The sequence below is a fragment of the Phasianus colchicus genome, chromosome Z (assembly GCF_987193195.1).
Source record: "Phasianus colchicus chromosome Z, bPhaCol1.hap1.1, whole genome shotgun sequence".
NCBI classification, from domain to species: domain Eukaryota; kingdom Metazoa; phylum Chordata; class Aves; order Galliformes; family Phasianidae; genus Phasianus; species Phasianus colchicus.
In genome coordinates, this window is record NC_143476.1 from 24,964,183 (window position 1) to 24,992,159 (window position 27,977).

The following is a 27,977-nucleotide window of genomic DNA, read 5'->3' on the forward strand; positions in this document are numbered from 1 at the left end:
GGGGTTTAGTCTCAGGAAGTGATGTTTTTCCTTCACTAGATAACAAACTCAAGAAGGGAAGGAAGGGCACTGTCAAGTGTTCAAACCCAGTTTGTGAACCAGAAGGAAAGGGAGGAAGGACTGCCCCATACCAGTTCTGTCTGCTTCAGCAACAAGAGGCCATGGAGGAAGGCAGGCCATACCTTAGCTCTGATCCTTTTAAAGGATTTATACACAGAACAGGCCATCCTCAGGCCCCAGAAGGTTTTTACTTTGCTGCGGTGCAATATATAGGCTAGCAAGCCCCTTGGCTTCCACCCAAGAAGAGCTGCGCTTTTAGGATCACAACAGTTTCCTCCAGCTTGCTCTGTTCCCATCAAACCTGCAGCGTGGAGCTGAAAAAGTGCCTCACTCCTTCTGACAGTGTTTCCATGTCTGTGAGAAGGGAAGATATAGGATTCTTGCTTGCTATGACATTCATCTCCCTTAAAGAAGTCATACTTTTTGTCAGACCCGTTTCCTCCTCTTTTCACACATCTGCCTTTAGCAAGCCCATGAACACCCAGTTTTACCAAGCTTTTGAACATCCATGCCATCCCACAGGGGTCTTGCTTTCCAGGAAACAAGAGACACCTCTCCTTCCCCTCCTTTTCCAGGGGCAACTGTTCTCAGAGATGGGATGGAGGCTAGCTTTTATTTCTGTTCATCCAGCTGGAGAAGCATCTCCTGCAATGGAGCCTTAAAGGTATCTTTTCAATTCAGGCACTTCCCTGGACATCAAGCTGAAGTCATATTGGAAAATGAAGGATCTCTATTCAAACCCACATCTTTCCAGAGCTGCTCAGAATTTCCAGCTGACTTCCACACTTGCTGACAGACATTGCAGTCTGCTTTGTACAGCCTAACTTGTTTTCCTCTCACTAGGTTATGTGCCTGCTCAGCGTGGGCTGAGCACTCTGCGCTATGCTTCCACATTAAAAAAAAAAACAGGACCACTTTTAAGTTCTGACAGTTATATTTTGCCCTTTTGAAGTAGCCTCACTTTCTGAATGTTCTGAGCTCTTTTATCAAGACAGCAGGCTTGACCTCTGCATTCTCTAGCTACTTGCAGGCATCCGGGGCTGGATCTAGGGCGTAGCCAACATGTGCTGCAGACACTGTCTCCTTCTTGGCTCTGAGAAGAGGCAGTTCCTGCTCCTGCTTATTTGGTCTGAATCTGAATAAAAGGTATTTATCTCCCCTTTCCTCTTAATTCTCTCAATAGCATCTGTAGCAGGAGGGGATAGTTGAGCTTAAGCTTGTCTTATGCACCCCTCTCTGTTACTGAGTGAGTGGGTAGCTGTAGGGACTAATCCTATTGCTGCAAGTGTTGTTTCTAACTTGCTTTGCGTGTTTGTACAAGCAACTGTGCAGTTGCTGGTCAGGATATCAGCAACCTTCCTGGAGGTTGCTGGAGGAACATCTATGGTACATTTCCAGAAAAGCTCCAGAACATGATCCGCATCCTTTCTTGTCATCCCAGATAGTTTTCCTCTTTATCCCCACATGGTGTGCCCAAGTGTGAAATGCAGTCTACTGTCCAGTATTAAAACTCTGACTTCGGTATCCCAGATCCTTCCTTTCCTTCTGGAGAGGTTCTCTCTTTCCTTTCAACTCAGAGAGTCTCCTTTCACCCGATGTTTCCCCTTCTGCACATTTCCATCTGCCCCTGTAACAAGAATAATGCAACATTCTGAGCCCCCTCTGCTTTTGGAGGAGAAAAAGACAACCCTTGTTTCTCTCTGTCTTTGAATCCCTACATAGTCGCTCATTTGGCTCCTTGTCACGTTAGGGAGACTTTCCATAAAAACAAACAATTCTTGAGCTTCCTCCTTTTCCTGCTAATGACTTCTCTGTTTTAAAGCCTCAGAACATCCCACAGAACCTTATCCTTCAGAAAGCCAATGTCTTCAGTATCAGCCCCACCAAAATTACACAGCAATATTATATCTCTTTATGTCATTTTTCTCAGTATTTGTAAAAATTTGTTCTCTTTCTTCTTTGGCATGCAAGAAAGAATCTTTCAACAAATTCTGTATCCCACAGTCTTTGTCCAGGCTTCTTCCCTAAGCTGCTCATCAGTGCTGACTTTTCTATCTTTCTGAAGGAAGTTAAGACCAGGAACAAATGTTTTGACTGAGCTTTCCAGGACTGCTCTTTGTTCATGTGTGGGATAAGGAATCACTGTAGTCTACCAAAAAGAAATCTGCTGTGCAAATGATTCCTAATCAGGTCAATTTTGGTTAACCCACCCAAAAATGTTAGTTGCCAAAGAGCTATATAAAAGAATAGAAGGCTACTGCATATGGCACACTAAACAAAGGAGAGGATACAAGTAGCTGCAAGGCAAATTATTTAAAGCCCTCCCACAGTTTACCACCAGATCAACAAGCATTTTAAGTTTTGCTAGATTTTTTTTTTTTTTTTTAATTATTAAAATACAGGAAATATCACCTTGCCAAGTTATTGCAATGCAGGAGTCCAAAATGGTACTAAGTCCTAAGAAGCTGCAATCAGAAAAACCATATAGGAAACATACACAATCCCATTTCTGTAATAACATTTTTTCCACTGGTGCTTCTAGTAGGTCACTCATTACCTGTTGTTATAATCATAGGGAGTTATGAGCTGATATATCTTTGTAGACGTATGTCAGTGTTCCTATGCTGTAAGAGATCTGGTTGCAATCACTTCTAGAGATTAATCTGAGGGGCTCCAGGTCTCACCCATTCATGCAGGACGGTACTCCATGTAAACACACTGGGCTCATTAACTCAGTACTACTTTAGTATTTCCTCTGCAAATCTACAGTTTCTCTGCAAATAATTTCTCACTGAGAACTAGGCATTTTGGGAACTATGCATTTGGAACTAGGCATCATTGCTCTTTTCCTTTCCCCATCCCATAACCACTTTTTGGTCTTAGAAGGCCAAGGAACTATCTGGATGCCTATTAGTAAACAGGTGAGATCTTGTTTACAATAAATGCTTATTGTCAACAGACTCCTTCCACAGAAGAAGTTCAGTCTTCTTCAAATTCACCCTCTATTGATCAGGCTTTGCCTGTTTATCTCTGACAGAGATTTGGTGCAGTCCATCTGCATGTTCTGTGATTTGCTACAGGGAGGTAAGGCTGCTCCTGGACTCTGCAAGTTAGGTAAGTGGTTGTCCCAGTTTCTGAAGCAACTTTAAAGAATCCACTCAAAAATTCTCCAAGATTGTCTTTGAAATTTTGGGGTTTGTCTTTCAGTTTTAATTTTCCAAGTTTGTTGTCCTTTTTAATGGACGACTGAGTCAGCTCCTCACAGATGACTACCTTCAAAGCTGCCAGCGCTCTCTGAAATTTCTATGGGACACAGCAGTGACAGCTCTGGAGTCACAACACCTTACCAGTTCTCCTTGTTTGCTTCTAAACATTGCACATAATAATTAGGGTACTGTTTGAAGGAAATATTAATGGTCTGTTTGTATATGCTTCAGTATTCATGATAAATAAATCTCTACAGGCAGAGAGCTTATGCAAACTCCTCTCTATGCAATTACAGTTCAGGCATATGAGCGGTGGGAAGACGAGAGAGATATATGCAAGTAACATTGCGTAAATAAAGAAATACTGTGCCCAGGATGGATTCCTGCATAGCAGATCGTATGTAGCAACACGAGCTAAAGGGTGTTATAACTGGGAAATCTGAGACTGCATGGATGGACCAACAGTTGGAGAGCTAACTGGGAAAGTCATTCAGACTCTTCTGTCTCCAGAACTGGCCTATCAAAGTAAAAATGAAAACGTATCTGCTGTCTACAAAATAAAAAAAAAAAATACTTCCTTATCCTAAACTAAAACACAAAAGTGCTCTCCTTTTGTTCTTTCTTTCCTTTGCTCTTGCTACCATTCATTCAGTTGAAGTTAAAAGACAATGAATAAAAGCTAGGAAGAACTAGGAAAAAAAAATCTAAGACTTTAAACAAACACATAAAACATACAAACGTTTCAGTTTTGTATCAACCATAAATCAGAGTTTTCAAAGCATAATTATCAATGTTTTCATCGGTTCTCTCTGACCACAAAGCTCATTACACATGGACAAATAAAAACAGCAGTGATTTGTGGATGCATTCTCATCCTGCCTACACAAGAACAAACTCCATCCAGAGAGAAGAAAAATAAATATTCTTTCAGGGGTTTCTTTGGGTCAGTTTTAAGGAGAATTAAGAATCCTGTCTGCAGTAAGCAGCTTATCTGCTCTTGCCCCAGTGCAGGTGTGTCCCTGTGGGCTGCAGCTGGAACATAACCTCTCTTACACACTGGCACTCTGCAAACTGAGTGCAACCTACCAGTGAATGGCAGCAGGAAGCAGGAATCCATTTTGATTTACACGATATCTTTACATTGATATACCTTTAATTTCCTGGATGATAACCCATGGCATCTTAATGCGGAATTCTGTTAAGGAAAGCTTAAATTTTTGTTGATCCTGGGTAGAAAAAATGACTTCCAAAGGGATCTTCTCACAGTCTTCCACAAGGCTCTCCCCATGAAGGGAAGGAACAGAGCTGTAAAGCATACCTGCACAGATCTGCACTGCAAGCGTGCTCAGCTGCACAAACCACAGTGCTCTGCCACGGGGGAGCTGCAGAAGGGCTTGGGCCCTATAAAGCATGGCTGGAGCACTGCTCTCACAGGAAATCCCATCATGCTGTAGCTGCTTAGAAGAGGTCCAGTGGTGAGGAATTTTAAGGCGCTTTTTCCTTTTGCACAGTATAAGCCATCTTGGGAACGGCAGTGTGAGTGTACTGCCCATACTGTGTACTGACCACTACCAGAGCTTTGTGCAAGCTTCTGCATTTCAGGTCTCAAAACATCCCAGCAGTGCAGGAGTTATTGGCTCCCCTACCAAGTGGAACAGGCTCTGGAGACCTGAATGACTCACCGCTGTCCATAGATGCGCTTCCTGTTTGATAGTTACCTACCATGCACAAAAAGATGTTTCAAGCATGGAGTTTTTCTCCTTGGAACTGGCAAGTGAAAGGATTGGGACAGACACAGTTAACATATCCCCTTCCCATTTATACTGTGCTTTTAGAGAACATTCTTACTAGTCATTTTTCTGGCATGCGTCTAAGATTTGAGAGTGTGTGGGCCTGTGCACCTAAGCCATTTGCTGAAGAAAAGCAGTGAAGACAATAAAAGAGAATTGAAGAAAAAGCAAAGCTGATTTTATGAAAAAGAGAAACTAAACTCTAGTTTTAACCCATGCCTTTACATATCAACAGTAATAGGCTCCCACCTAACTGCATGTTTCCTTCCATACAGTGAATTATCAGAACCACATATGTAAACCAGATCTATTTGAACCATACTTTCCTGAGAATCTCAGAATCACGTCCCTTTCAGGTTTTTGTTCCTGGCATTGATTTGCAGAGTCCGTTTTTGTATTTGCATCTTTTCACTCGTGCTCCCTGGCGCTTCCTAGATGGAGACTGCCGGCAGCTAGGCTTTGTCTCGCTGTTAATATTCCAAGGAATCTTGGCAGCAGCAGTACACGGCAGATGGCCAGCCTTCCCCAGTTCTTTAAGATGTACAGACTGACTCAGGGCTGCATATGACCATGAAGTAGAGGCTGAATGCAAGACTACATCGAAATAATGGCATAGAAGAGAGGCGTTGCAAACCAATACATAGAATGACCCCACTGCTGGCACTTTCACAAATCACTGTCAGTCACCTTTGACTCAAGTTCCTCCCTACTGCTCTGTATAAGACGAGTGATTATTTTATATCAGTGGAGACTGGCTACAGTCAAAGCCTTTTTTTCAGCTCTATATAAATGCGGAATAAAGGAGAGTACTCAGTAATGGATAGGACACAATCAGTCCTCATTTTTCCTCCCACATCAGTTCAAGAGCAGATGGTAAAGGGAAGGAGGAGACACTTCATTTCAGCTTTTCATGTAATTACAGGTCAAGATGGCTGTACTTTCTGCTCATCAGAGATTCCAGTTAGAACAGTTCCAGGAACACTAACAATTTATATGGAACTGCATTAGACCAGGGCCCTGCATGCAAGTACTAAAGGAAAAACGTTGCCAAACTTTTCTGACAGGAAAACTTATGTGAAAAGCACCCCTCTACCACATGAAAATTGCACCTAATCCTGCACACCTTCAATCGGGCTGCAAGGCAGCATCAGGGCGGTTGAAATCTCACAGTCCTTCATAGCAAAGTTTGCACTCATCACATTCTCACAAGCTTAATTAATTATTCCCAAGCACAATGAGTTTTAAACAAATGGATGAATCCCCATCTGCTGGTTTTAATGAAAGTTTGTAAATTATACAAGGGTGAGAATCTGGTTGGGGTGCACTTTCTCTCTGACAAGACTGGGTTCTAAAGCATTTCATCCATATTTATCCCGAGGAAAAACTATAGTAAAGAGCAGTTATCAATGAGCTTCCATGCTGGAATGAAAGAAAAATACTGCCAGAATAAGTAATGTGTTCTAGTGTTATTTCAGTTCAAACCTCATCCGCTCTCATCCTTTCCTCCCAACTCCTTCCACATTAGAAGACAACCTTTATTTCTCACCATCCCCAGCCTGTACTAACATTTCCTGCTCTTACTGAGCTGAGATCTGTCATGGAATAAACTAGGGCACATGTGATGTTCCCAGCTAGGTTACACCAGTGCAAGAGCATGATGAAAGCCTGGCACATACAGACAGGAAGTTTGCTTTTTCAAATTGCTGAATTGCCGGGACGTGTTTTAAATATGACTAATTACTGCAAAACATCCCTCCTTTTCCATGGGCCACTGTATCACCAGTTCAATCTCAACATGACTTAGAGCTGGCCTACACTGTAAGGATAAAAACGAATTTACAACTGAGCACAACCCCTCACATGGACACACTCAGTGTGCGTGAAGTAAACTACCATTTGCCAAGCTTTGAGAGAATATATGCCCAGGAATTATTCATTCACTGAAGGGCTGCCCAGTGCTTTAATGGCTGGGAGGTTTAACTCCTCATCTCCTGGGCAAAGGATCTCCCTGCATCAAACAAACATGCACACACAAGTCCTCACTGGGAAACTGTGATGGTGGAAAAGTCAAGCACTCAAAACTGATGAAATGCCAGGATGAAGGCTATCTTCATTCATATGTGTGCCTCATATTGGTCTTTCTTTGAGTAAAGGCTCATGTAATTGTTTTCCTACTTGCATTTGTTTTTCTTGTATAAAAAGAAGAATATTTAGGAAACATTCAACCCATTTCTACTGCTGTGCTGTCAGAATAACAACAAAAAAGGTTGTTAGAAGTAAACAAAAAATCCCACCCATGTGTCCTTTCATTTCTTAATTTCTTCCCATAACTTACATGGAAGAGTTTCTTCACATTATTTTTAAATTTCCTTTGTTGAGCCTATGCAAAGAAGATAAAAAGAACCACAAGAAGATTGGCCACAGTAGAGAACAAATACCATACCTCCAGAACAGAAATCAAGCCAAAAACAGTCCCAAAAGCCACTGTTCTGGGCCTGCAGTTGTTTAAACTGCTGTAGAGGTTATTACACCTGTATGTAAACCAGTATATTTTCACTAGGTCTTGTCTTTGGAGTCTTCACTGTGACTGCCAGCTAACACATTGTTTCTAACCATAGCATAGCCTTAGTGTCATCAGCAAGTACACAGAAGTGATCCTCCCTCTCTACTTTGCCCCTGTGAGGCCACATCTGGAGCACCGTGTCCAGTTCTGGGCTCCACAGTTCAAGAAAGACAGGGAACTACTGGAGGGAGTCCAGCAAAGAGCCTGAAGCATCTTCTGTATAAGGAAAGGCTGAGAGATCTGGGATCGTTCAACCTGGAGAAGCTTGAGGGGGATCTTATCAATACTTATCAATATCTGAAGGGTGGGTGTCAACTGGACAACCAGGCTCCTTTTGGTGGTGGGCACAAGCTGGAACACAGGAAGTTACCAACAAACATGAGAAAGAACTTCTTCACTGTGAGGGTGAGAGAGCACTGGAACAGACTGCCCAGAGATACTGTGGAAATTCCTTCTCTGGAGATACTCGAAACTTACTTGGACACTTTGCTGTGCAATCTGCTGTAGGGAACCTGCATTAGCAGGGGTTGGACTTGATGATCTCGAGAGGTCCCTTCCAACCCCTATGGCTCTGTGATTTTGTGACATTTAAAGAGTTTTTGCCAGGTGACTTCTCCTTTCAGTCAAACAGCTGTTAGCAGACAATCACGTTTTAAAAGGAAAATGAAACTTCCCTGATATTTCATTTCTTTTTCTGTACTGCACTGAAAAATCTTGTCTCCTATCCTTTTCCTTTCCTAAAACTTATCTCAAGAGATCTTTATCAACAAGCCTCTTCTCACTGGCCTGGCTCTTCTCCTATTTTCAGCCAAGATGTTTTCCCCATCAGATCTTCTCAACTCTGCCCTATTTAACATACAGTTTTCTCCTCTGCTTTTCTACCCTTCCCTGCTGTTTATTAGCACTGATGAAGAAAGGAAGTTAAGCCTTCGTGAAACCAGGCCACAAAACAGAAGCAATACTCAGTAGGAGGGTGGTTGTTTTGAGACAAAGCAGTGTAGTCTGAGAATATCCCCCTTCCAGCTGAAGAGAAATTCAGAGAAGGTTTCAGTTGTATCCAAAGAAATGTATACAATATTAGGTCACAGCTATTTTAAATTAGCAGAAACTTTGCCATCACATGTTTTGTCACTGTGTATCCATCACACGAGGGTACATGTCAGGCTGAGCCCCTGTGATTCCAGGATTTTGATGTAATTTTAGATGCAGGAAGACTGTCTGAAGGAACTGACAGGTATAAATTACGATGTACAACACACAATTTTTTTTTCTGCCACAAAAGCCATACACGAGCTGAGCTTTGCACAGAGTGCCAATCACCCAACATTGTATAAAACGTGAAGTTTGGGTCTCTTCTTCATAAAAACCCTTTGCCCCCTCTTGCTCCAGCCAATGAACACTTTGCATAGGCTCAACAAAGGAAATTTAAAAATAATGTGAAGAAACTCTTCCATGTAAGTTATGGGAAGAAATTAAGAAATGAAAAGACACATGGGTGGGATTTTTTGTTTACTTCTAACAACCTTTTTTGTTGTTATTCTGACAGCACAGCAGCAGAAATGGGTTGAATGTTTCCTAACTTGAGCAAAGACATGCAAACCAAAGGATCTAGGTGCTTTTGTCTGGTGCGTGTATGGACCAAAACCGTCAAGCTGTAAAATGCAAAGGGTAACTGCCACTGAAGATATGGGCATAACTTAATTCAAGATATCCTAATGGTGTAAAACTGTAGTCTAAAACAGGACATCTCTTTCAAAGTGTGCATGGATACCAAGAAAATAGAAGTAAAACTTTTTGTCAGCAGTGAATCAGCCTGACAGATACCATTTGTAACCAGTGTCACCCATGTCCATATCAGCTGTGATCATGGGAAAAGCAAGTCAGGGTGAGACAGGTTTCCCTGATAGTTAAAGACTCCCACAAAATCCTCCTCTTTTTTCCCTCCAGAAAAAGGACTTATCACTGCACCATGCAAACTGACCCAGCTGGCCCCAGGGGGGTACACAATTCTAAAGTTTCCTTCCACTCTTGGCTATGATTCCTCCTGTCAGGTTAGAGACCAATTCAAAGAAATTCTCAAGTAATAATAAGTAGGGAATGCCAACAATTACTCATGATTAGAGCATCTCTCTAGTGTGTGTGCAGTTTTGCAGTCAAACACAGACCCTGTTTGCACTGGGGTTTTTGTATCCTGGCTGCTGTTAATATCATGTCTGGAAAAATGCATGTCCTGCACACTCACTGAATGGCACCAACTTGAAAACATAAAGCAGTCCTCCCGGACAGCACCTACCCCAGACTGCACCAAGCAGCATGCTTAGGATTCATGAGCTGTACGATGAGATCATGTAAAAGCTGGAACGACATGTATTCCTCCCCATGTCAACTGAATAGAAAAAGGAGGAAGGAACGTTAAGCCCATAAATCTTATAAATTCAAAGCGTGTGTCTGAGGTATGGGCATTCTCCCTCCATCTCCCCTCTCCACTATTTTCCTTGGAAATGGCTGAACTTAATGCAACCTCTGGTAAGATATGAGAAGCTGCAGTGAGTTCACAGCAGAACCAGCATGATGGAAATCAGGCAAACAAAGGGAAGGCGTGGGGCTGCTTGATTCAGCCTGCATTGTACTGCAGGCTCTGGAGTGAACTCCAGGAACAAGGGATTCAGCCATATGATTTAGAGTTTTATTCAATCCCACACTAAAATGTCATGTTTGTGACTTGCTATGGCAATCAGAAGGATTATCAGGAAAATATTCTTGTAGAAAGTTCCTGTAGAAATTTCCCAGTGATTTCCTGTACGTTTCTAACTCCTAGATAGCTGCATTTATTGTCTGTGTGCTACTTCATCTCTTCAACAAGCTGCGGTTATAAAGCCAAAACTCAGACCCAGGCAGAAAACTGTAAGTTATTGCTAACAGATAATTACATGTAAAGAAAGGAATGTGCTTCTGTTGCACAGAAAGAATTGTTATTTCCACAGTGCCCAGAGCATGTTACAGGCTCAGAAGGGAAAATGAAATAAGCAGCATGTGATGGAAAGCAATAATCATGCTCTCACTAACAAAAATTTAACTTGCTCACTTCCCCAGATAAGAAGGCTCGGTGCCACGTTTGATTCAACATAGAACTATCTGCTTCTAAATTGCCCCGCAGTAGATATCTTGTTGTTTGTTTTCTTTTTAATATTAAACCTCTCAATTCCTCAGATGTTGAACAGGAAGAGATTATTGAGTTCAGCACAGTTCTCGAAGTTGAAGGGAGTTACTTCTCCAATAGGAAGGCTTTTGTTCACAGCACAAGGCTGTTTAGACGCAGCGTAGATCTGTAAGCTGTAAGGAACTGTTGGTGCCAAAGAATTCATCTTGTTCATTGTGCTCAACGCTCTGTGGTACCGTTTTGGAATGAAAAAAAAATAAAAGAAAGATGCACAGCCTTGCTAGAACACTTTTCACAGCCAAACTTCTGCAGCTGAATGCTGTTTCAGACATGTACGGTGGTGACCGCTGTGCTGACAAACCTCAGGCAGTACTGGGCAGGACCACCAGAGATGGCTTGAAATCCCTTCTCCTTGCAATCAAATGCACGCAGATGCATGAGTGTGAGCCTCTCAGCACCTGGGACACGGGCTGATTATTTAGCAAGAATTTAAAAGGAGAAAAATACCAGGTTTTTCTCACACACAGAAATGTTCACCACTTACTTTAACATATGTTGAACATCCACTTGAAAACAAAGAAGCTCAAAGTCAGTATTCCTTGGAGAGAAAAGCTTGTGGTGTGACAACTAATTTCCACTTCTCCTTTTTTTGACTTTGCATTCTTAGCGATAGTTTGCTTTAGGACTTTACCTCCAGTTGACACAAAGGATTTACTATCATTATCATTTATTGCCTATGACAATGCCTACATTTTTATGTTTGTACTGCAGTAATGTATAAGACTTCTAGCCAGTAACTTGGCAAATATTCCTCTAAGTTCTATGCAAAACCAAATACGAAGACAGTTCCTGAAGCATAGAAACATTATTTACACACCTGGCTCACTGTGTAAGCTGGCTGTGAACATCTCACAATAAATTAATTCCCTTAATTCCCATCCATCCTCTTCATCACATGTACAATTCGGTTAAATCTTTCTGGAACTCTACTCATGAAATCCCTGCTACATGGCAGAAGTCTTAAATTGACCCTAACGACCACCTCCCTGGAAGCATTCAAGGCCAGCCTGGATGGGCTTTGAACAACCTGGTCTATTGGGAGGTGTCCCTGCCTGCAGCAGGGAGTTGAAACTAGATGATCTGAAAAGTCCCTTCCAACCCAAACCATTCTATGATTCTACGATATTCCTGCTAATTAAGAAAATAAATCTGAACCAAAAAACTCCCTGGTGTGAGATGAAATAACTCTAGTTCCTTACAGATATGCTTTTTGATTCTAAAAGGGAAGATAGAAACGAACACTTGAAGATCCTAACTGCTGTCTTCAGTATTGGACTTGTGAGGACGTCTCAACTTGACATACAAAGTTCTTGTCTTTGTGGGCCAGATAGTGAAAATTCCATTAAACAAAGCTCCAATTACACTTCCAAGGAAATTCACTTGGATCCCCGTGCTATTTTTAAAGGCACTTCAGTTTACAGCAGGCCCCAGCTTAGTTTCCCAGCTGGAGAGACATGACCTGTCTTGTTGAAGCGCTGCACAAGCATGGGCTTTCTACCTAGGGCAGAAAATACCCTTCTAAAGAACAGTCCTCTCACGATTTCAGGTGGCAAGTTATTGTAAAACCATCTTAACACGCAGCAGGACAGGAGTGCTGCTAGCAAATGCAGACACCGTGAGGTGGGGGAGGAGAGGAGACACTGCTGCCCTGAGCACAGCTTTCTTTGTGGCTGCAGCTGAGCAGACATCGGGCTGCAGAGCAACAAGAAACAACCGGGAAGAGGGGAACGGGAGCACAGAGAGTGCTTAGAAAATTTAATTCTCATCACGGACTTTATTTTCCGTGGATTCCCCTTGGTTCTCAATGGCAAACCTGCTAAAAAAAGCACTTGGCCCCTGTCGAGAGTTTTTTGTGCAAGTAATAAAATGCATTTGTAAAACTGTCTTCAACACTGTTTCTTCAGCGTACTTCAGCTTCCCACAGCTCACAGGCAGGTGAGGAAGCCAAAGGATCCACTGGTATGTGTAATGAGCCCCCAGACAGTTCAGTATTCAGTAAACAGCAATTCTGCCATTTCCCTTAAATATCCCTGAAGTGAAAGATAACAAATATGAGTGGAAAATCCACATCAACACATGTGAGCAATGTGATGGGGGGCAGGGAGGAAGGAAAAGTAATCTTTAAAGCTGTAAAGATGATAAATGATTGCTCCAACTTCCCTTTTGCTTCCCATTGCAATCTAAATATTTCCCTTTGACTTACTTGTGCCTTTGTCCAGCACAGGGACAGCACAGGGATGACCAGAAAGCAACTTAACCCAGCAGCCTGTAAGCAGTAAAATGCTGAGAGAGAGAAATCCATCAAGGCTTTGGAAACAGGAGAAAGTCTGAAAGGGGAGGGCGGTGGATCCAGGGAAAACGCAGCACAACACGGAGTGGAAAAACAACAACGAAAGCAGTTAACTTTATAGCAAATCACAAGATATTACGTGGGGAAAGCTGCTCCTAAGAGCAAATGAGCATTCCTCCCAAATCCTTTACTGCTTGATTTTACGTTGCTGTGCAATACTCTGTAATTTATGTCAGTGTGCGCTATAGATTAAGAAGCTAAGTAGGAGTAAAGCATAGTCTTTGAAAGAACAAAAGCGTTTCTGTCACCTCTTTTCGCAGCTATTTAACAACAGTTATGCTGTACTTCAGTTGCTTTTATGGAGCAGTAGAAAGCAAACGCGGATCGTATTACAGATTCTTGCAGGACTGAATCTCCTTCAGTTTTGGTCTCTGCTAGACGGAGGGAGGATTGCTTTGGGGGCCTATCCTGCTGTTAAATATGCTAGAAACATGCCTAAAATTAAGCTACAGCACCAACAACAACCCAAGGCCAACCGAAAGACCACCCAAAGACCACCTAAGGCCAACCTGAGGACAATTCAGTGACAACCGAAGGATAGCCCAAGGACCACCCAGTGCCAACCCCCCACATACAGCAAACAGACAAACCAAGGACCAACCTAGGACGACCCAACCCATCAGTTTCCCAGTGGGTTCAGGTCACTGCTGACCCGTTTGGTTGGGCAACAGCCATGTGGTGAATATCTGTAATAAAGATGGCTGATACGAAGCCTGGATGGCTTGCATCTCTGTCCTTATTAACTCGAAGACAACATTCACATAGTGGCTGCGTCCTGCAGGTCAGGCCTTGTGGATTGCACCGACATCATCTACACTTTTTCTCTTTTAAAAAAAGCTATGTGAGCTTCAGCACTGTGCGACCAACAGCCTACACAGCTCTTCCAAAGCGAGTCTGCAAATTTCAGTTTGCTTCTGCGAAAGATGGCCAGAGAACACATTCCCGCTGCCTTCCTTCCCTCATCATGCACTGCCCCAGCTCAGAAGAAGCATTTTGGTGCTGGCCTGGAGGCTTCCCAAATCCTTCCTGAACACTGTGCCTGGCCTGAGCTCAAAGTTCTCCTCAGAATTAGTCCTTCCACACTGAAACTCCCCCTGCACCAGCACAGGCCTTGTGTCCAGGCTGCATTTCAGGCTGGATATTAGAAAATTTCTTCTCCAAAAGAGTGGTGATGCAGTGGCACAGGCTGCCCAGGGACGTGGTGCAGTCACCGTCCCTGCGGGTGTCCACGAACCGTGTGGATGTGGCACTGAGGGACGTGGTCTGTGGGCACGATGGGGATGGGATGATGGTAGGATTTGGTGAGCTTAGAGTTCTTTTCCAACTTTAACGATTCTGTGATTTTGTTCCACGATCCTGTGATTCCAAGAGAGCCCTCAGCAAGCCCCCACAGCAACGCGGCAGCGCACCCTCCCACCGCCGCCCGCGTGAAGCCGCCGGCAGCGGGAGCGCGCCGCGGGAGCGCGCCGGGGACGATGACCGGCAGTAACCCCGGCGCGGCAGCACACCGCACCCCGTCCAGCCGGGTGCGGGGCACCGACAGACGCCGCCACCCGGGCTGCACCCTCCGCGGACCTCCCGAGGCTGGGGGAGGGCTCGGGTCTGCAGCAGGGGCACGCGTGCTGGGGGGCTTGGGGGGGGGAGCCGCCCTGCTCCTGCTGCAATCCGTCACTGCGCATGGGCGCCGCCTGACCGCTAGTTACCCCGCCGGGACGCGGCGCCGGGAAGTAGGTGAGAGGTAACTCCGTGTCAACGCCCTGAGGAAGAGCCGCTGCGCCCCGCGCATGCGCGGATCCGCTTCCTTCCCCCCTCCCGACCTCCACCCGCCCGCGGCTGCTGCCCCGAGGCGGGCGCGGGTGGGGGGAAGGTTCGGCGGTGGTCGCTCCAAAAGTAATGCCTCCTGTTTATTTCCACGGAAACTTCAAGAGATGCAAAAAACACAATCCCATGATTTGGTAGAACAAATTCTCGGCTGCAGAACGCTGTTTTCCCACGCAGTAATCACCATTAACTATGCCATACGCTATAACTAGCGTAATAAAATCGGAGGCATTACTTGCAGAGCAGCCCCGGTACCATTAATACAGCCCGGGGAGTTGCAGCTGTCGTTCCCTCGGGATGACCAGCGAGTGCTGCATCCTCGTGACGTCCCCTCCACTCCCCGAGGCTCTGTGGCTGCGGCAGAAGCAGAGCTGTATCCCCGTATTTATCCCCTCTCTCTTCTCTGGATTCTCATTCCTACACGCCGTGGTTAAGAGGTGGGGGTGGCAGCCATTGTGGAGCAGAAGTGTGGTGCCAGGAGCTCTGCAAGCGCTTCACGTAGGACTGCACTAACGAAAACCATATCACCACTTCCGTCTCTTGTGAACAGGAGATGTAAGAGATCAGTAGATTTAATCTCAAAACACTGATTTTACTGAATCTGAGGACATCACCTGGTTCAACTGATCTGCCATAGGCTGCAGTAAGTGCGGCCACAACAACAACAACAACATAGAGAAAACACAGTGCTCAGTACAGCATGTTCCCTGCTCTGTGTCTGAACATGAGCTGCATCCATTTTCTCCTCTAAGTGCAGCGAGACTGTCTCCATTCATCCCCTCTGTCCCTCACTAAGAGCCCCCTGTGCACTCAGCTGTTTTCTCCTGAGATGTGTGCCAACGCTTTGCCTCAAGAGTGGCCATTCCAGGCACAGGTGGTTGGAGCAGCCCAACACCAAGCAACCTAAATGCATTTAATGTCACAGAACTGCTCTCCCCCAGCCCGAACAGCACAGAACAGAGAGCAGCGCAGAGAGGATGCCGGTGTGTCCTAATGGAGAAGGACAAATATGTTTGATGTGAACCTTCAGAGCATCGCATACAGAGCAAGTTGGGAAGAATGTATTATTTCAGAACCTCTGTGTTTGTAAAAGCAGCTGGATAATGGCATCCATGAGAACAGAGCACTGCTGTCGCACAGCGCCCTCAACACAGATGGAGACTGAGCAGAACTGCTTAGGAATACGTTCTGGCTTCATGTGTTTACAGTCTGTTCTAATGGTGGGGAGGCTGATGCTGAGCTCAGCTTGAGCGGTGAATGGAAGACATTTCCACACATTGCTGTTCTGTGTTGGGCTGTTATGTGCTGTATGCACCATGGTTTCCTCTCCAAGCACCCTCCTTGCTGTGCTGCATGGACCCATGGTTGAATTCTCATCAGAGTAGGTAACAGAAAAGCTGTTCTGTCCTCATATGGTGTTAAAAATCCAGCTGTTAGGAACTGCAGCGTCATAAACTGTACTTCTGAGGTGGAACATTGCTGCTCTTTCTGCCTGCTATTGGAGGCTGGAACAGGCAGCATAGCATTGTGTGCAGTCAGCTACTAGAATCTTCTGAAAACAGGCTTTCTGAGTGTTCTTTGTGGAGGCAAAGGCTAGTCCTGTGAGAAAATACCAGTGAGAATTAAGTGACTAAGATCATAGAATTGTTATGGTCACCACATCTAACCACCAGCCCATCCCACCGGGCCCACGTCCCTCAGTGCCACATCCACATGGTTCTTGAACACCTCCAGGGACAGTGACTCCACCACCAACCTGGGCAGCCTGTGCCACTGCATCACTGCTCTTTTGGATAATTTTTTCCTAATATTCAACCTGAACCTCCTTGGCACAAATAGGGACAAATAATCACTACTGGATAGTCTGCGGGTCAAGCTGAAGGAACCATACATGTCAGGGGAACAGTGCTGGTGCATGTGAAAGTGTCATGTGCTCACTGTCCTACCCTACCCCCACCTTGCCCACCCTGTCCCAAATCTGCCCTTTTAAAGAAGGCCACTATTTACAGACATATCAGCCCCTTTTGAGCCCTTTCACAGAGGACCAGAGTTGAGACAGCCTCCAGATAATCTGCAGAAATTTTTAATTCGTTCCTTTGGAAAAGAAGTCTTTTTTAAGCTGAGGCTTGTTCCCTTTGGCACCTGAAGATCTTTGAAAGCTTGGGTTAGCTGAGTGTGTTTTATCTGCTTATATTGGGTCTGTCACAGATTGCCCACAGCTGTTGCAAGACCATGTGCTTTACAGGCCACAAGTTCTTCCTGCTTTCTAACCACATATGCAAAGGCCAGCTGCTCCGTTTACCACAGGTCAGCCATCTTTCGCAGGTCCTAATTTTGCCTCAAGCCCCTTCATGGGGTCCCAGAGTGCCCTCAGGCCAAAGCTGTGCCTCTGAGCCTAGGAAGCAAATCACAGGCTGCTAAATGCCTCACAGGGCTTTTTTTCCTTTCCCAGCCTGCTCCTTCACAGTGCTTGCAAGTCGGTCATACCACAAGATCTTATTTACACAAAGGGCTTTTATCCAAGTTTTGGTGCTGGGAAGGCCCTTGGAATGTGAGAATGAGCTACACCCATGTGAGTGTCCTTCACATTGACAGTGGAGCCAGGCAACTACAGGGCAGTGTTTGGAAAAGCATGAGAAAGTATGTGCTCAGGAGAATACTTCACGAAGGGAAAATTTAGGCCTCTCAGCAGTGCTAGGCTTGAGGAAGAAGACCATGATTGTCATCCCCTGCATTATGAGAAGAGAATCACAGAATTACAGAATATCCCATGTTGGAAGAAACCCAGAAGGATCATCGAGTCCAACCACTGCCTTGACACAGGAACACCCAAAATACAAACCCTATGTCTGAGACCAATGTCCAAACACTCCTTGAATTCTGGCAGCGTGGAACCATTCCCACTGCCCTGGGGAGCCTGTTCCATGCCCATCATCCTCTGGGGAAGAAACTTTTCCTAACCCTTCCAATCGTCCCCTGACATAGCTTCATGCCTTTCCCCAGCCATGCAGACACCCATGGATCAGTGGGAATTGAGCTGCATGGAGAACATGGCAGTTTTATTTCTCTGGAACTTCTTAGTGCTAAGCTGTTAAAAAAAACTGTCCTACATTCTGCAACATGGAATATTATTCTTGATGAAGTCATATGGATGCTAGGCTGAAAATTTACCTCTAATTTACTCTGTGCATACAGCCTGCATTCAGACATAAGGTGAATGACTTCTTGTAACCCCGGATTGGTTTCAACACTAAGTGATTAAGCCATGACATCTAGACAAAGTAAATTAAGGAAGTGGTTTCACAGAACAGGCTGACACAAGCCATGCACAGAACTAATTCTGTAGCAAAAACCGGATGAGTCATGCATCTGCCACATGTGCTTCGGATAAGCTCTTGCAGGTCTGCAGCTCCTGTACACGCGGCAAACGTGAGAAAGGGGCTGTAATCTTTCACCATGCTTAGAAGTAACAACACAGATATAGTAGCAAAAATCCTCCTCACCCTGAAGCTGAGCATGGCTCTTACCTTGGAGGAACCATATCCCTCCTTTCCACAGCCCCGTTTTCACACAGTCCCCCTTTCATGTCAGAAGCAGTATCTCTATGTCGTGACAACACTGCAGCAAGACACCACTTTCAGTAATGGTCATCTGCTTTTTACCAGAATTTAAAGGAACTCATTGTCTTCTGTGATATCAGAATGGGTGAACCAGATTCCAAAACCACACCTGGGTCAGCTCAGCAGAGTGGAACCACCACTGTCAGTTTCTGGATTTAAAATACATTCCTGCAAACTACTCACAAGAGAAGGACAGACTGATTCTAGAGAGTTGTAAAATTTTCATCTTGTTTTGCTATGAAAATTTGAGAGCTGACAGGTATGAGCCTGGAGAGAACCTGCACTAGTTTTTCTTCAGCCTACCCCTGGTCCATGATACAGAACTTGCAGAGACCATCAATCCATCTCAAGCGAGCATAGTGTAGAAAGAGCTTACAATGGTCTCTTGGAGGTATCTGCTGCTTCTTTTTTCCATCCTGCATCTGCAGGGACGTCTCCTTTAGCACTCAATGGGAGAAATATGGAGGGGAACCAAACTGAAATAAATGGTAGAGGAGGTATAAAGGAACCAGTCGTGTTGCTGTGACTTTGCTTGTCCCAGGTGCCCATTCACTTCAGCACTACCCAGGAATCAAGTAAGGAAGCAGGACTCTCCCTTTTCCCTCAAGTACAGTTGCTCAGCCACATTACCTTCAGCTCTTACCAAAGGCCTTCAAGACAGTCACAAAATATGTCACATTAAGCATCAGTGCACACCGGGAGCTCGCCGGTTCCCTGACCTTTATGTGCTTGCTGATTTAGAAGCAGCTATGCTTCCATTTTCTTCCTCATTGCTGTAACATGCAGATGTCTGCTCCTGAGCTATATCTCTGATCGCTCCAGCCCTTCCCAGAGGACCGGGAGCTCTCATTTGCATGGAGGTTGCTTATTTTTACTGAGCTGGCTTGGCCTTTCCTGATCCTCCTCAAAGGAGCCCTCTGGATGCCATCTGCTTGTAAATAAATTGATGTAGCAATACTGTCAGTTCTGCTCCTGCTAGCCTCCCATGCTTGGACTATTTATCTATTTTATATCCGTTATCCTCTGTTCTCGGGTACTCTCTCGTGCTCTGCTGCAGAAGCACTTCCTCCATGTCAGGAGAGCAGCGGCTGCACTGGGGATGGAGCAGCACTGCTTGGCGGGTGGCTCTGAACTGCAGTAACCCCGACAAAGAGCTCTTTCATTATGACATGCGCCGCACGGCAAAACCAGATCTTCCTGCCGTGACTCACAGAAATAGGGAAATGCAAAATTCCTCTTTCTGCAATAGATATCAACTAAAGAAAGCATCTGGTTTGCAAGGCAATATATGCCAAAGTAGGCAAGAGACAGCTGGGTTCTGAAACGTGCTGGCTTTTCTTTGGAAGCAAGGCCTCATTGTTAGGTGCAAACATAAGCAATCTGCCAAGCAAAGAAGGGACAAGTTGTAAAGCTGTTTCAGTGTTACTGAAAATCTTACTCAGAGCCTGTTGGCCTCTTCAGTCTCTGCAGCACTCTGTGCTGTCTCCCAGAGGCATGCAGCCCAGGTATGGACGTGCTTTGTAGTTCTCTGTCTATCAGCAGGACCACCTCACAGTGCCTGTTAGAAGTGCTGCCAGGGACTGGTGGGCCAAGAAGATGCTGCCAGCACAATGCTGGTAGGTCTTCATCTTCCACTCTGTGTGAAATCCAGAAGTAGTTCAGTATCCTAGAGCTTGTAAAGCACCCCCTGTGCAGTAGCAGCACATGAGGCAGTGTGGAAACAGAGGTGCTTTTAAATCACTGTGTTTGCTGCATACAGATCTCAGGCAAGATTTTGACCCTAATTTTCTTGGGGACATTTTCCAATAGCACCTCTGATGCAGAGACTTACCGAACCAAGATAACAGCTGCAGCTTGTACAGCTTTTCCTCACCATTTTATCTCCTATGCCAACTGGAAGGATTGCCTTTTGAAACACAAACAAGACCAACAGATTGACTGAAAGAACTGTCTTGTGGGGGCTCCACTGCTTTGCCTGGCGGAGTAGTGCCAGGGAACCTTTCAGCAAGCCCTGCAACCAGCGGCTGGGTCCTGCTCTGGGAACTGAGAGCTGCTTGTTTACAGCAGTGCCACAAGCACTGCCACGCCAACACTGTAAGCTTGAGGCTAAGCTTTAGTCCAAAGGCTAAACTCAGGGGAAAGAGGAGCTGAATCCAAACAGGATGAGAGGATGAGACTGGTTACACCCACTTTATTCAGCTGTTGCACCCCACGGTCCTGTGACCTTAATCCTAGTCTTCACCTCAGCCAAACATTGAGCTGGGGAGGTCTCCTCTGTGCCCTTTGGCTTGCTAGTATGTTTGCATTGATACACCTGGGGATTGCTGCTGATTTTTAATCTTAGAAGAACAGCAGGCAGGGAATTAGGAATGTGGAAAGCAGTGCAGACACCACCGCACTGCCCTGATGCTGAGATGAGATTAGAAATTCTTATTGTAATTAAAAAAAAAAAAAAGAAAGAAAGAAAGAAAAAAAGAAAAGAAGAAAAGAACTACTAGAAAAGATAATGGGGTCAGATCTGATCTTGCTACGGCCTTTTTATTTCACACACATTCATTCCGGGATTTCTTTTACAGTCTATAACTTTCTCTTTTCCAGCACAGGCTTTCCCAGCTGCCAGGACAGAGGAATGCCGAAACAGGGCCAGTGCCTCTGGTGCATTTCAAGGTGGGTAGAAGAAAAGGCGTTTTACCATAAACTCCAGAGTTCCCATGAGCAACAAGCTTAAGTTCCTACGGATTTGTTTTCTTCTTTTTTGCCCCAGCATGTGCTTGGACTATTTCACAATTCTCAGGCATGTGATTAGGTTTGTCCTACACGCAGGTAAGTTCCAGAATGCCTATGGATACTAAAGTAAAATAGGTTATTATCATTTCCTTCACCTGAATGAACGAGTCAATACCCTCAAGCAAATTCCTACCACTCTCTACGTCCACTTGCATTTAGCTAAATGTAATCCTTTTGCAGCACTCACGGCAAGCACGGCATTATTCAGAGTTCAGTTAAAAAAAAATCTCCATCTGCCAGTGTTAGCATCACCAACCTGATGTATGTCTGCCATGGTTCATTAGTCCTACATGGAGGACATGTGTGGGTGCGGTTACATTCAGTTTTGCCACAGGTCCTGCTTCAGTGGGTTTGTCTGTCACCTCCCATTGGAATCATCAAGCAGCTTTATTTCCACAGGAAATAAAGCATCACGAGTTGTTCTCTAGCACTCCCTCTGGCTGATACCAGGAACTGGAGCTTTTAGGGGAGATGGGCTTGTGACTCAACGAGGGTGAATGGCTGATGCTTTTCAGGATATTTTATTCTCACTCACATTTTGCACTGCACTTCAGCAAAGTTACGGTTTCTGGTATCAGCCAGAGGGAGCACTAGAGAACAGCTCATGATGCTTTTTGCAGTCTCACAGTGCTGCTTCTGCAGGGAACAGAAGACTCGTGAGCTATTTCTGCACATTTTCTGCCATTGGACCTCAGAAGCCATTTTCATATTTCAAGGTTTTAGTCAGTCTAATGAATACTTGGGGTGCAGGTGCCCCCAGGTGACACAAGTGCCAAAGACTGACTGGCAGACACTGCATAGGGTTTTTTTGTTTTTTGTTTTTGCTGGAGTTGCTTGTTTCGTTTTTAATGGAGAACTTTTGTAGCTAAGCAACAAGAATTTATGTCTCAGATCTTGCATTTGAGTCTAAAACATGTTTGGTTAGCACAGATTTGTAGTTTATGATGTTGTAAGGAGGCTCTGATTATGCATACATAATAGAGCACTGCAGTTTATCCACACCAGGAGTTAGCACTTTATTAGAGCTGCCTGGACTACTTGTATGACCAAGCTTTTGATTTCCTTTTGTGAGAAATAAGTGAAGCTAGGAAATCCGTGTGTGAGAACATTTCTGGGAAGCAGTATAAAAAGCATGTGAATATGTTTTTAAAATGTTTTCCTGATACTTTGAAGATAGATTAGTTCTCCTTTGCCGTGACTATTTATTCTGCTCTGCTATTTCAGGAGAAAAATATGTATGAAAGTAGGGACTATCTAAGGTAAGTCAACAGATAGAATATAGAACTGCATGTCTCAGGTGCCAGGAAACTCTTGGATGCCACTTCAGAGCCCAATTTCCCTTGCACATGCATTTCCTACCCAATTAATCTGCTCTCAGCCAGACCGGGACTGTCCTTATTACACACAGCAGCTGACACAATGAGGGCTTGATTTAATGGGTACTACAAGAATACAAATAATGGTACAGATGATTATTTCTTAAGTACTGCAGAAATGCTTTTAGTGTTGTGGGGTTGTTTTTTTTTTTTTTTTTTTTGCTTTTTTGTGTTTTTTTTTTTTCTTTCTTTTCTTTAGTTTCATTAGACTGGAAATAGCATTAAAACCAACTTTTTTCTAATGGATATTCCACAGAAAAACCTGCCATTAAGATAGACCACAATTATTAGAAGCTTCTGTATATTGGAAAATTCATAGAAGAAACATCAATATTCACTTCCTAGCTGTGTATAACTATATTTTACAAAAATAAAAAATAAAAAATAAATGGAATGCTTATGATGACAAATATCTTTTATCTCTGACCAGTAGCTCAAAACAGCCTCTGGCCCACAGTTGGTCTGTTAAAGATAGGGCTGACCTCCCTACCTGCAGGTTAGCTACACATGTGGATTAACTCACATGTGGTTTTTCTCAAGATGCTCCTATCTTCAAAGACAAGTTTAGTCATTGTAATTTGACTAAATGTTCCTCTACTTAGTCACTTCAGCAGTTTTAAGGATGATAATCCTGACTTAGATGAAAGTACATATTTCTTATAAGGGTACACATGCAAGGATTTGTACAAAGGTTATTCTTACTGACAGTTCCCCCTTTAAGACTTATCTAATACAGGTTAGATCACTCTCATTTCCTCTGAAATTTTGTTAATCAACATGAAGCAATGCTTAGATATATACACTGCAGTGTAACACACAGACAGAAGAAAGCTGATATTACTGGAAATGCAGTTGCTATAATTTTCTAATTCCATAAACTTAAATTGGGCTTCTTCAAGCCCATAAGAAGTATTGTCCTTCTGAACCTCATACAGTGTTTTTGTCTGCCTTCATATTTGTTCCAAATCTGTATCACTTTTTACCTATATACAACTAGTATTAATTACTGTATGATCCCCTCATTTTAATGTTAAATTCTCTGTTGGTGAGAACAAGCCCAGTCACTGGCCATATTAGCAACCTGAACTGTCTTTTGGATTATTTTATGAAGCAGATTCTGATCCCACAAGTTCCCTGGTTCCCATAAGCTTTCCTCATTTTTCTTAATCATCCAAAGGCAATGGGAGAGTGTCATCCCCTTAGTTCATTAGTCTTTTTTCTTTAAATAAATCTGTATTGTTACCTAAATATATAAAATATAGAATGAATAAAATCGAAGTTACAAGCACAATGTTCTCTGAGTACAGTCCAATCCTAAATGGGTATTCAGATTGTTCCAAGGGCAGTTCATGTATTTCTTTTGATTTTTAGCTTCAGAGAATGGACTTCTTCAGCTCCCTGCTTCTCCTGTGGATGTGCCTTCATTTCGGTGTAATGAATCCAGGAGTGAGTCCCATTTATTTTTACCACAATATTTATTGCTAGGGGCACCAACTAAGGACCTCTCAACTTCTCCAAGAAAGGTTTGTCATTCTAAGTGCAGACATACACTTGGTCTCTGGGTTTAAAGAAATGTACCAGAACATCCAGGGATGCTTCTTAAGTGCACATGTCTAAAGGGAGACAAAAGAACTCTTGCCAAAGACAAGAGATATTCAGTAAATATTTGATAATCAGCTACATGCATCTGATGACCTGTCACAGTCAAATGTATAGTATGTGGCTTTCCATACAAGATTTCAGGACTAACTCCTTCTGTAACTCTATGGGTTATTCAAATCCTCAGCACTGCCAAAGGGAGAACTTCTACCCATTTCAAATGTGTTTCTTGACGTAATTTTCCAGTCTGTCTTTTGAATCTTTGAATCGTTCTGATCTCTTGACTGTGTCTCCACAGGGTATGTTAAATCCCATTTCATTTGCAGGAACCTAGATATTCCTTGCTACAAAATGAAGTCCTCTATCTGATGGGAGTCCTCCTGGAATCCCAAATCTTGGAATTATTTCTTTTAGTAAAATTTTGACTACTTCTCTAGCTTTGTTGGTTTGGCTCTCTGAAAAGGCGTCAATCAATAGCAACAAATATTTGCACCTTTCACCCTTAGTAACTCAGAAAAATATTTCCCAGCTATAGAACACCTTTTTATGTCTCTTCAGAAGGTGGTTCCTCTGAATTTCAAGATACTTTTTAAGACAAATCCTGCGCTTCTGGACAATACTTTTGGCAATAGATAACTTGTTAATTCTCACCATGTATCTTTTTACTGCTTCAAGTAGAGCTTCTGACCCCACGTGAGTACTCTTCTGTGTTCTTTCCACTAATTCTTTCATTACTGGGAGAGTCACTACACGTAGTCCGTGAGGCGTTACCCACCATCCTTCAGTTGTCTTACTACAATTTGATAGCTCTGCTAACTAAGCCTCTTTTATTCATGTCAACAGGAGTCTTAATATTAAAGAACTTCTCAGGAAGTAAAGCTCCTACAGTTACTGACATTTTCTGCTATTTTATAATAGTTACTGCTATTTTCTTGGCATCTGCATCTGCTCTTCTAATCTCCTTGATGCCAGAATGTTGGCAGTCTCAGTAAGGATACAGTTAAAATAATAATGTTGTTAACCCAAACAATTTTTGGTTTCCACACCTTTTCCTGGTGTTATGTTTGCTTCTGCTGCTCCTGTAAGTATTAATACTGAGAGTTTCCGTACTGATGGAGGGGAAGAGGTAGAATAAATCAGTGGCATCCAAATTCCTTTGCCAGGAGGCATACGATGTTCATCTTTGTTTTTTACTCTTTCACTTTTCACATATTTGATGTTTTCTATAATGCTTTCAAACTTTGTTCTTTCTTCACTGGTCTGTAACATTACACCTGACTTTATTACGTATGATGAGTTTTATATTTGCAAAAACTTTGCACTTTTTATCACTCCTACAAAGAGCTTTGCCCAGCTGCAAGTCTGCATTTCTTTAACTGATCATCATTTGGGATCAGAACCAATCTCTGCTGTTGTACCAGGGCTGTTATTCCTGTTACGCATTACCTCACTGTGTTAGAATCACATCTTGCTCTGCACAGAACAAGTACTTGCTACTTTAAAAAATAATTAGGGATAGCTGTCTGATTATTAGAATGCCTTTACAGCTAAATAAAGTAAACACAATACCTGAAGTGAGTCCCAAGCCCTGGACCCAGCTCAGATGCAACAGTACCACGTGTCAGACATGCAGTAGAGTGACTTCCAGACCTCCAAAAACATGCAGAATTCTCCAGAGATGTGACATCTACCTCTGGAAGTCAGAGACTTTTAAGAGATTTCATATTGGTTGCCCAGAAGCAGAAAAATTCTGAGTGATACACATAATGATTTGGTATTTTCAAATTAATTGGCTAGAAATCTGTATTGACATCATAAATACAGGAGAAGGTTCAAAGCAGTTTTGGAGCAGGTATCCGTACTCATTACTGAAGGGGGACTGACACATGCTTAGCCTCAAATACTAAATCTGTCAGCACACAGTACATGGGAACTTTGATATTTTGCAGAGCAGTATGCCTCAAATAGTAATCAAGGCTCGTGCTAAACAAAAAAATATTACAATCATCACAAAATTCAGCATGTTCTGTGCATGGGGCTTAATATTATGCGAAGTTTTGAACTGGAGATGGTTCTTTTGATTCACAAAATTGGTAAATATGAAGAAAACATATTACAAATAGAGACAAAGCTTAGTTAGGATCCGTTGTCGCTTTTAAACTTTGTTTTTGGCTACTAGTCACTCATATTTCATTGAATATGTCACTCATTTACTTAGTGACTAAGGAGATTTTGGAGAATCTCTATAAAGCAAACACAGTTTGACTCTATGCCTAAGTTTAATAGGTGTCTTCTACTGGACATGGATCAATATAGACAGTGTCTGATTGTTATTTTGCATGTAATTCTTCCTATCAGCTATCCTACTTGTTCAGCTTTGGAAGTACTGAATATTCAAACTGCTTTAACACCTCTAAATTAAAGTCTGATCATAAGAAATCCTACAGCAAACAGTAAACTCAGAGTTTTATAAAAGTAAAATTAGCTGGAGATAATAAATAATTTACTCACAAATAACTGGCATTTTTAAATAACTAAGCACATGACAAGCCCTGACATATTCTGACAGGAATTTTTTGTTTTGATAAAGGTATTTTGTTTTGTTTTTTTTTTACCACAGAGCTTTCCACTACATGATTTGACCAGCTCTTCAAGAGAAACCCAGTAATGACAAAAACATGCAATTATCTTTAATCACCTGATCTGCCCATTTTACTGAGATCATTGAGAGTGGCTCCATGTTCAGTTTTGGTCTACTTGTCAAAGATAAATAATTCAGCAAGAAATCCATGAGATAATGGTAGTTACTACATTCAGAAAATTAAGAAGTTGTATCCTCCTTCTCTCCTGAATCATCATATGTTCACTCTTCTTACTCCAAGTCCAAGTTTCTACCTGTATGGCCCAAATGTGTTGAAAGGAGCACTTCTTTAAAACTTGCACATTTCATCATTTCTGTATATGCCATTTTAAAAAGTGAATTAATTTTACTTTAATTCCTTGATTGAAAAGTAAGAAAGTGGAGCCCATTCTACCACAAAGGCTTTAAGAGTGGGACCAACTGCACCCACGGGTGCAGTTCTTGTGCTAGGCAGTAATATTTTGTGCAGGTGGAGATTGCTGGGTAATCCAGACCCTGTGTGAAGATGAAATAAGCCAGAAATTGTCTGAGGGTGTCTCAAGTTGCCCTGAAGTCGATCAGCTAACCACTGCTAATGCTATGGTACAATCAGTCCGTGGTGCTCAATAATACCTCCTGTCTGCAAACAGCCCAGGGAAGTCCTACCTCCTTGATCCTCCATATTGCGTGGTGCATTTCTTGTGGTTCTCTGCCACATGAGGACTTTGGTATGTGTCTCCTGTTGCCAGAAGGCCTGATTACCCTTACTTTGAACCCTACATTAATGTGAGTGATTGCAATATTCTAAATCATCGTCTGTTCATCCAGGAACTCTTCCCTTCTTTCCTCATTCCGTAAAAATATTTGGAATAACTGTCTGAAGGTATGTATCTGCACTGAATTGCTTAGCTCCTTTGTTCATTCCTTTTTGTTCTTCTCTGATCAATACCCACTACACAAATAAA

At 43.2% G+C, this 27,977-nt stretch overlaps 1 protein-coding gene and 1 long non-coding RNA gene across 16 annotated transcripts; both read left to right on the forward strand.

Annotated features, from left to right (window-relative positions):
- Positions 1-270: 270 nt before the first annotated feature.
- On the forward strand, positions 271-3,909 carry LOC149912748 (uncharacterized). Its single transcript, XR_016462028.1, has 3 exons — positions 271-1,206; positions 3,098-3,174; positions 3,268-3,909. It is a non-coding gene; the product is annotated as an uncharacterized LOC149912748 (long non-coding RNA).
- Positions 3,910-18,800: 14,891 nt separating this feature from the next.
- On the forward strand, positions 18,801-27,958 carry LOC116238192 (uncharacterized). 15 transcript variants are annotated; one of them, XR_016461882.1, is made up of 7 exons: positions 18,935-19,021; positions 21,229-21,297; positions 21,395-21,453; positions 24,165-24,316; positions 24,951-25,085; positions 27,013-27,740; positions 27,841-27,958. XR_016461882.1 is itself a non-coding variant. In XM_090131746.1 (5 exons), the coding sequence occupies exons 1-5, from the start codon at positions 19,008-19,010 to the stop codon at positions 27,058-27,060; spliced, it is 342 nt and encodes a 113-aa protein (XP_089987872.1). In that variant the 5' UTR covers positions 18,935-19,007; the 3' UTR covers positions 27,061-27,958. The 15 variants fall into 15 exon arrangements, 2 of the variants coding, with proteins under 2 accessions (XP_089987872.1, XP_089987874.1); XR_016461883.1 differs by lacking the exon at positions 18,935-19,021 and adding an exon at positions 18,807-18,889 and having other exon boundaries at positions 27,013-27,958; XR_016461885.1 differs by lacking the exon at positions 18,935-19,021 and adding an exon at positions 18,808-18,889 and having other exon boundaries at positions 21,234-21,297; positions 27,013-27,958.
- Positions 27,959-27,977: the final 19 nt, after the last annotated feature.

Excerpts from the sequence above, each read along its gene's own strand:
- LOC116238192 (XM_090131746.1), top strand. Across the intron at positions 21,298-21,394 it reads TGCCTCTGGTGCATTTCAAG|CATGTGCTTGGACTATTTCA; the intron begins GTGGGTAGAAGA and ends TTTTTGCCCCAG. Across the intron at positions 24,317-27,012 it reads TCTCAACTTCTCCAAGAAAG|AGCTTTCCACTACATGATTT; the intron begins GTTTGTCATTCT and ends TTTTTACCACAG.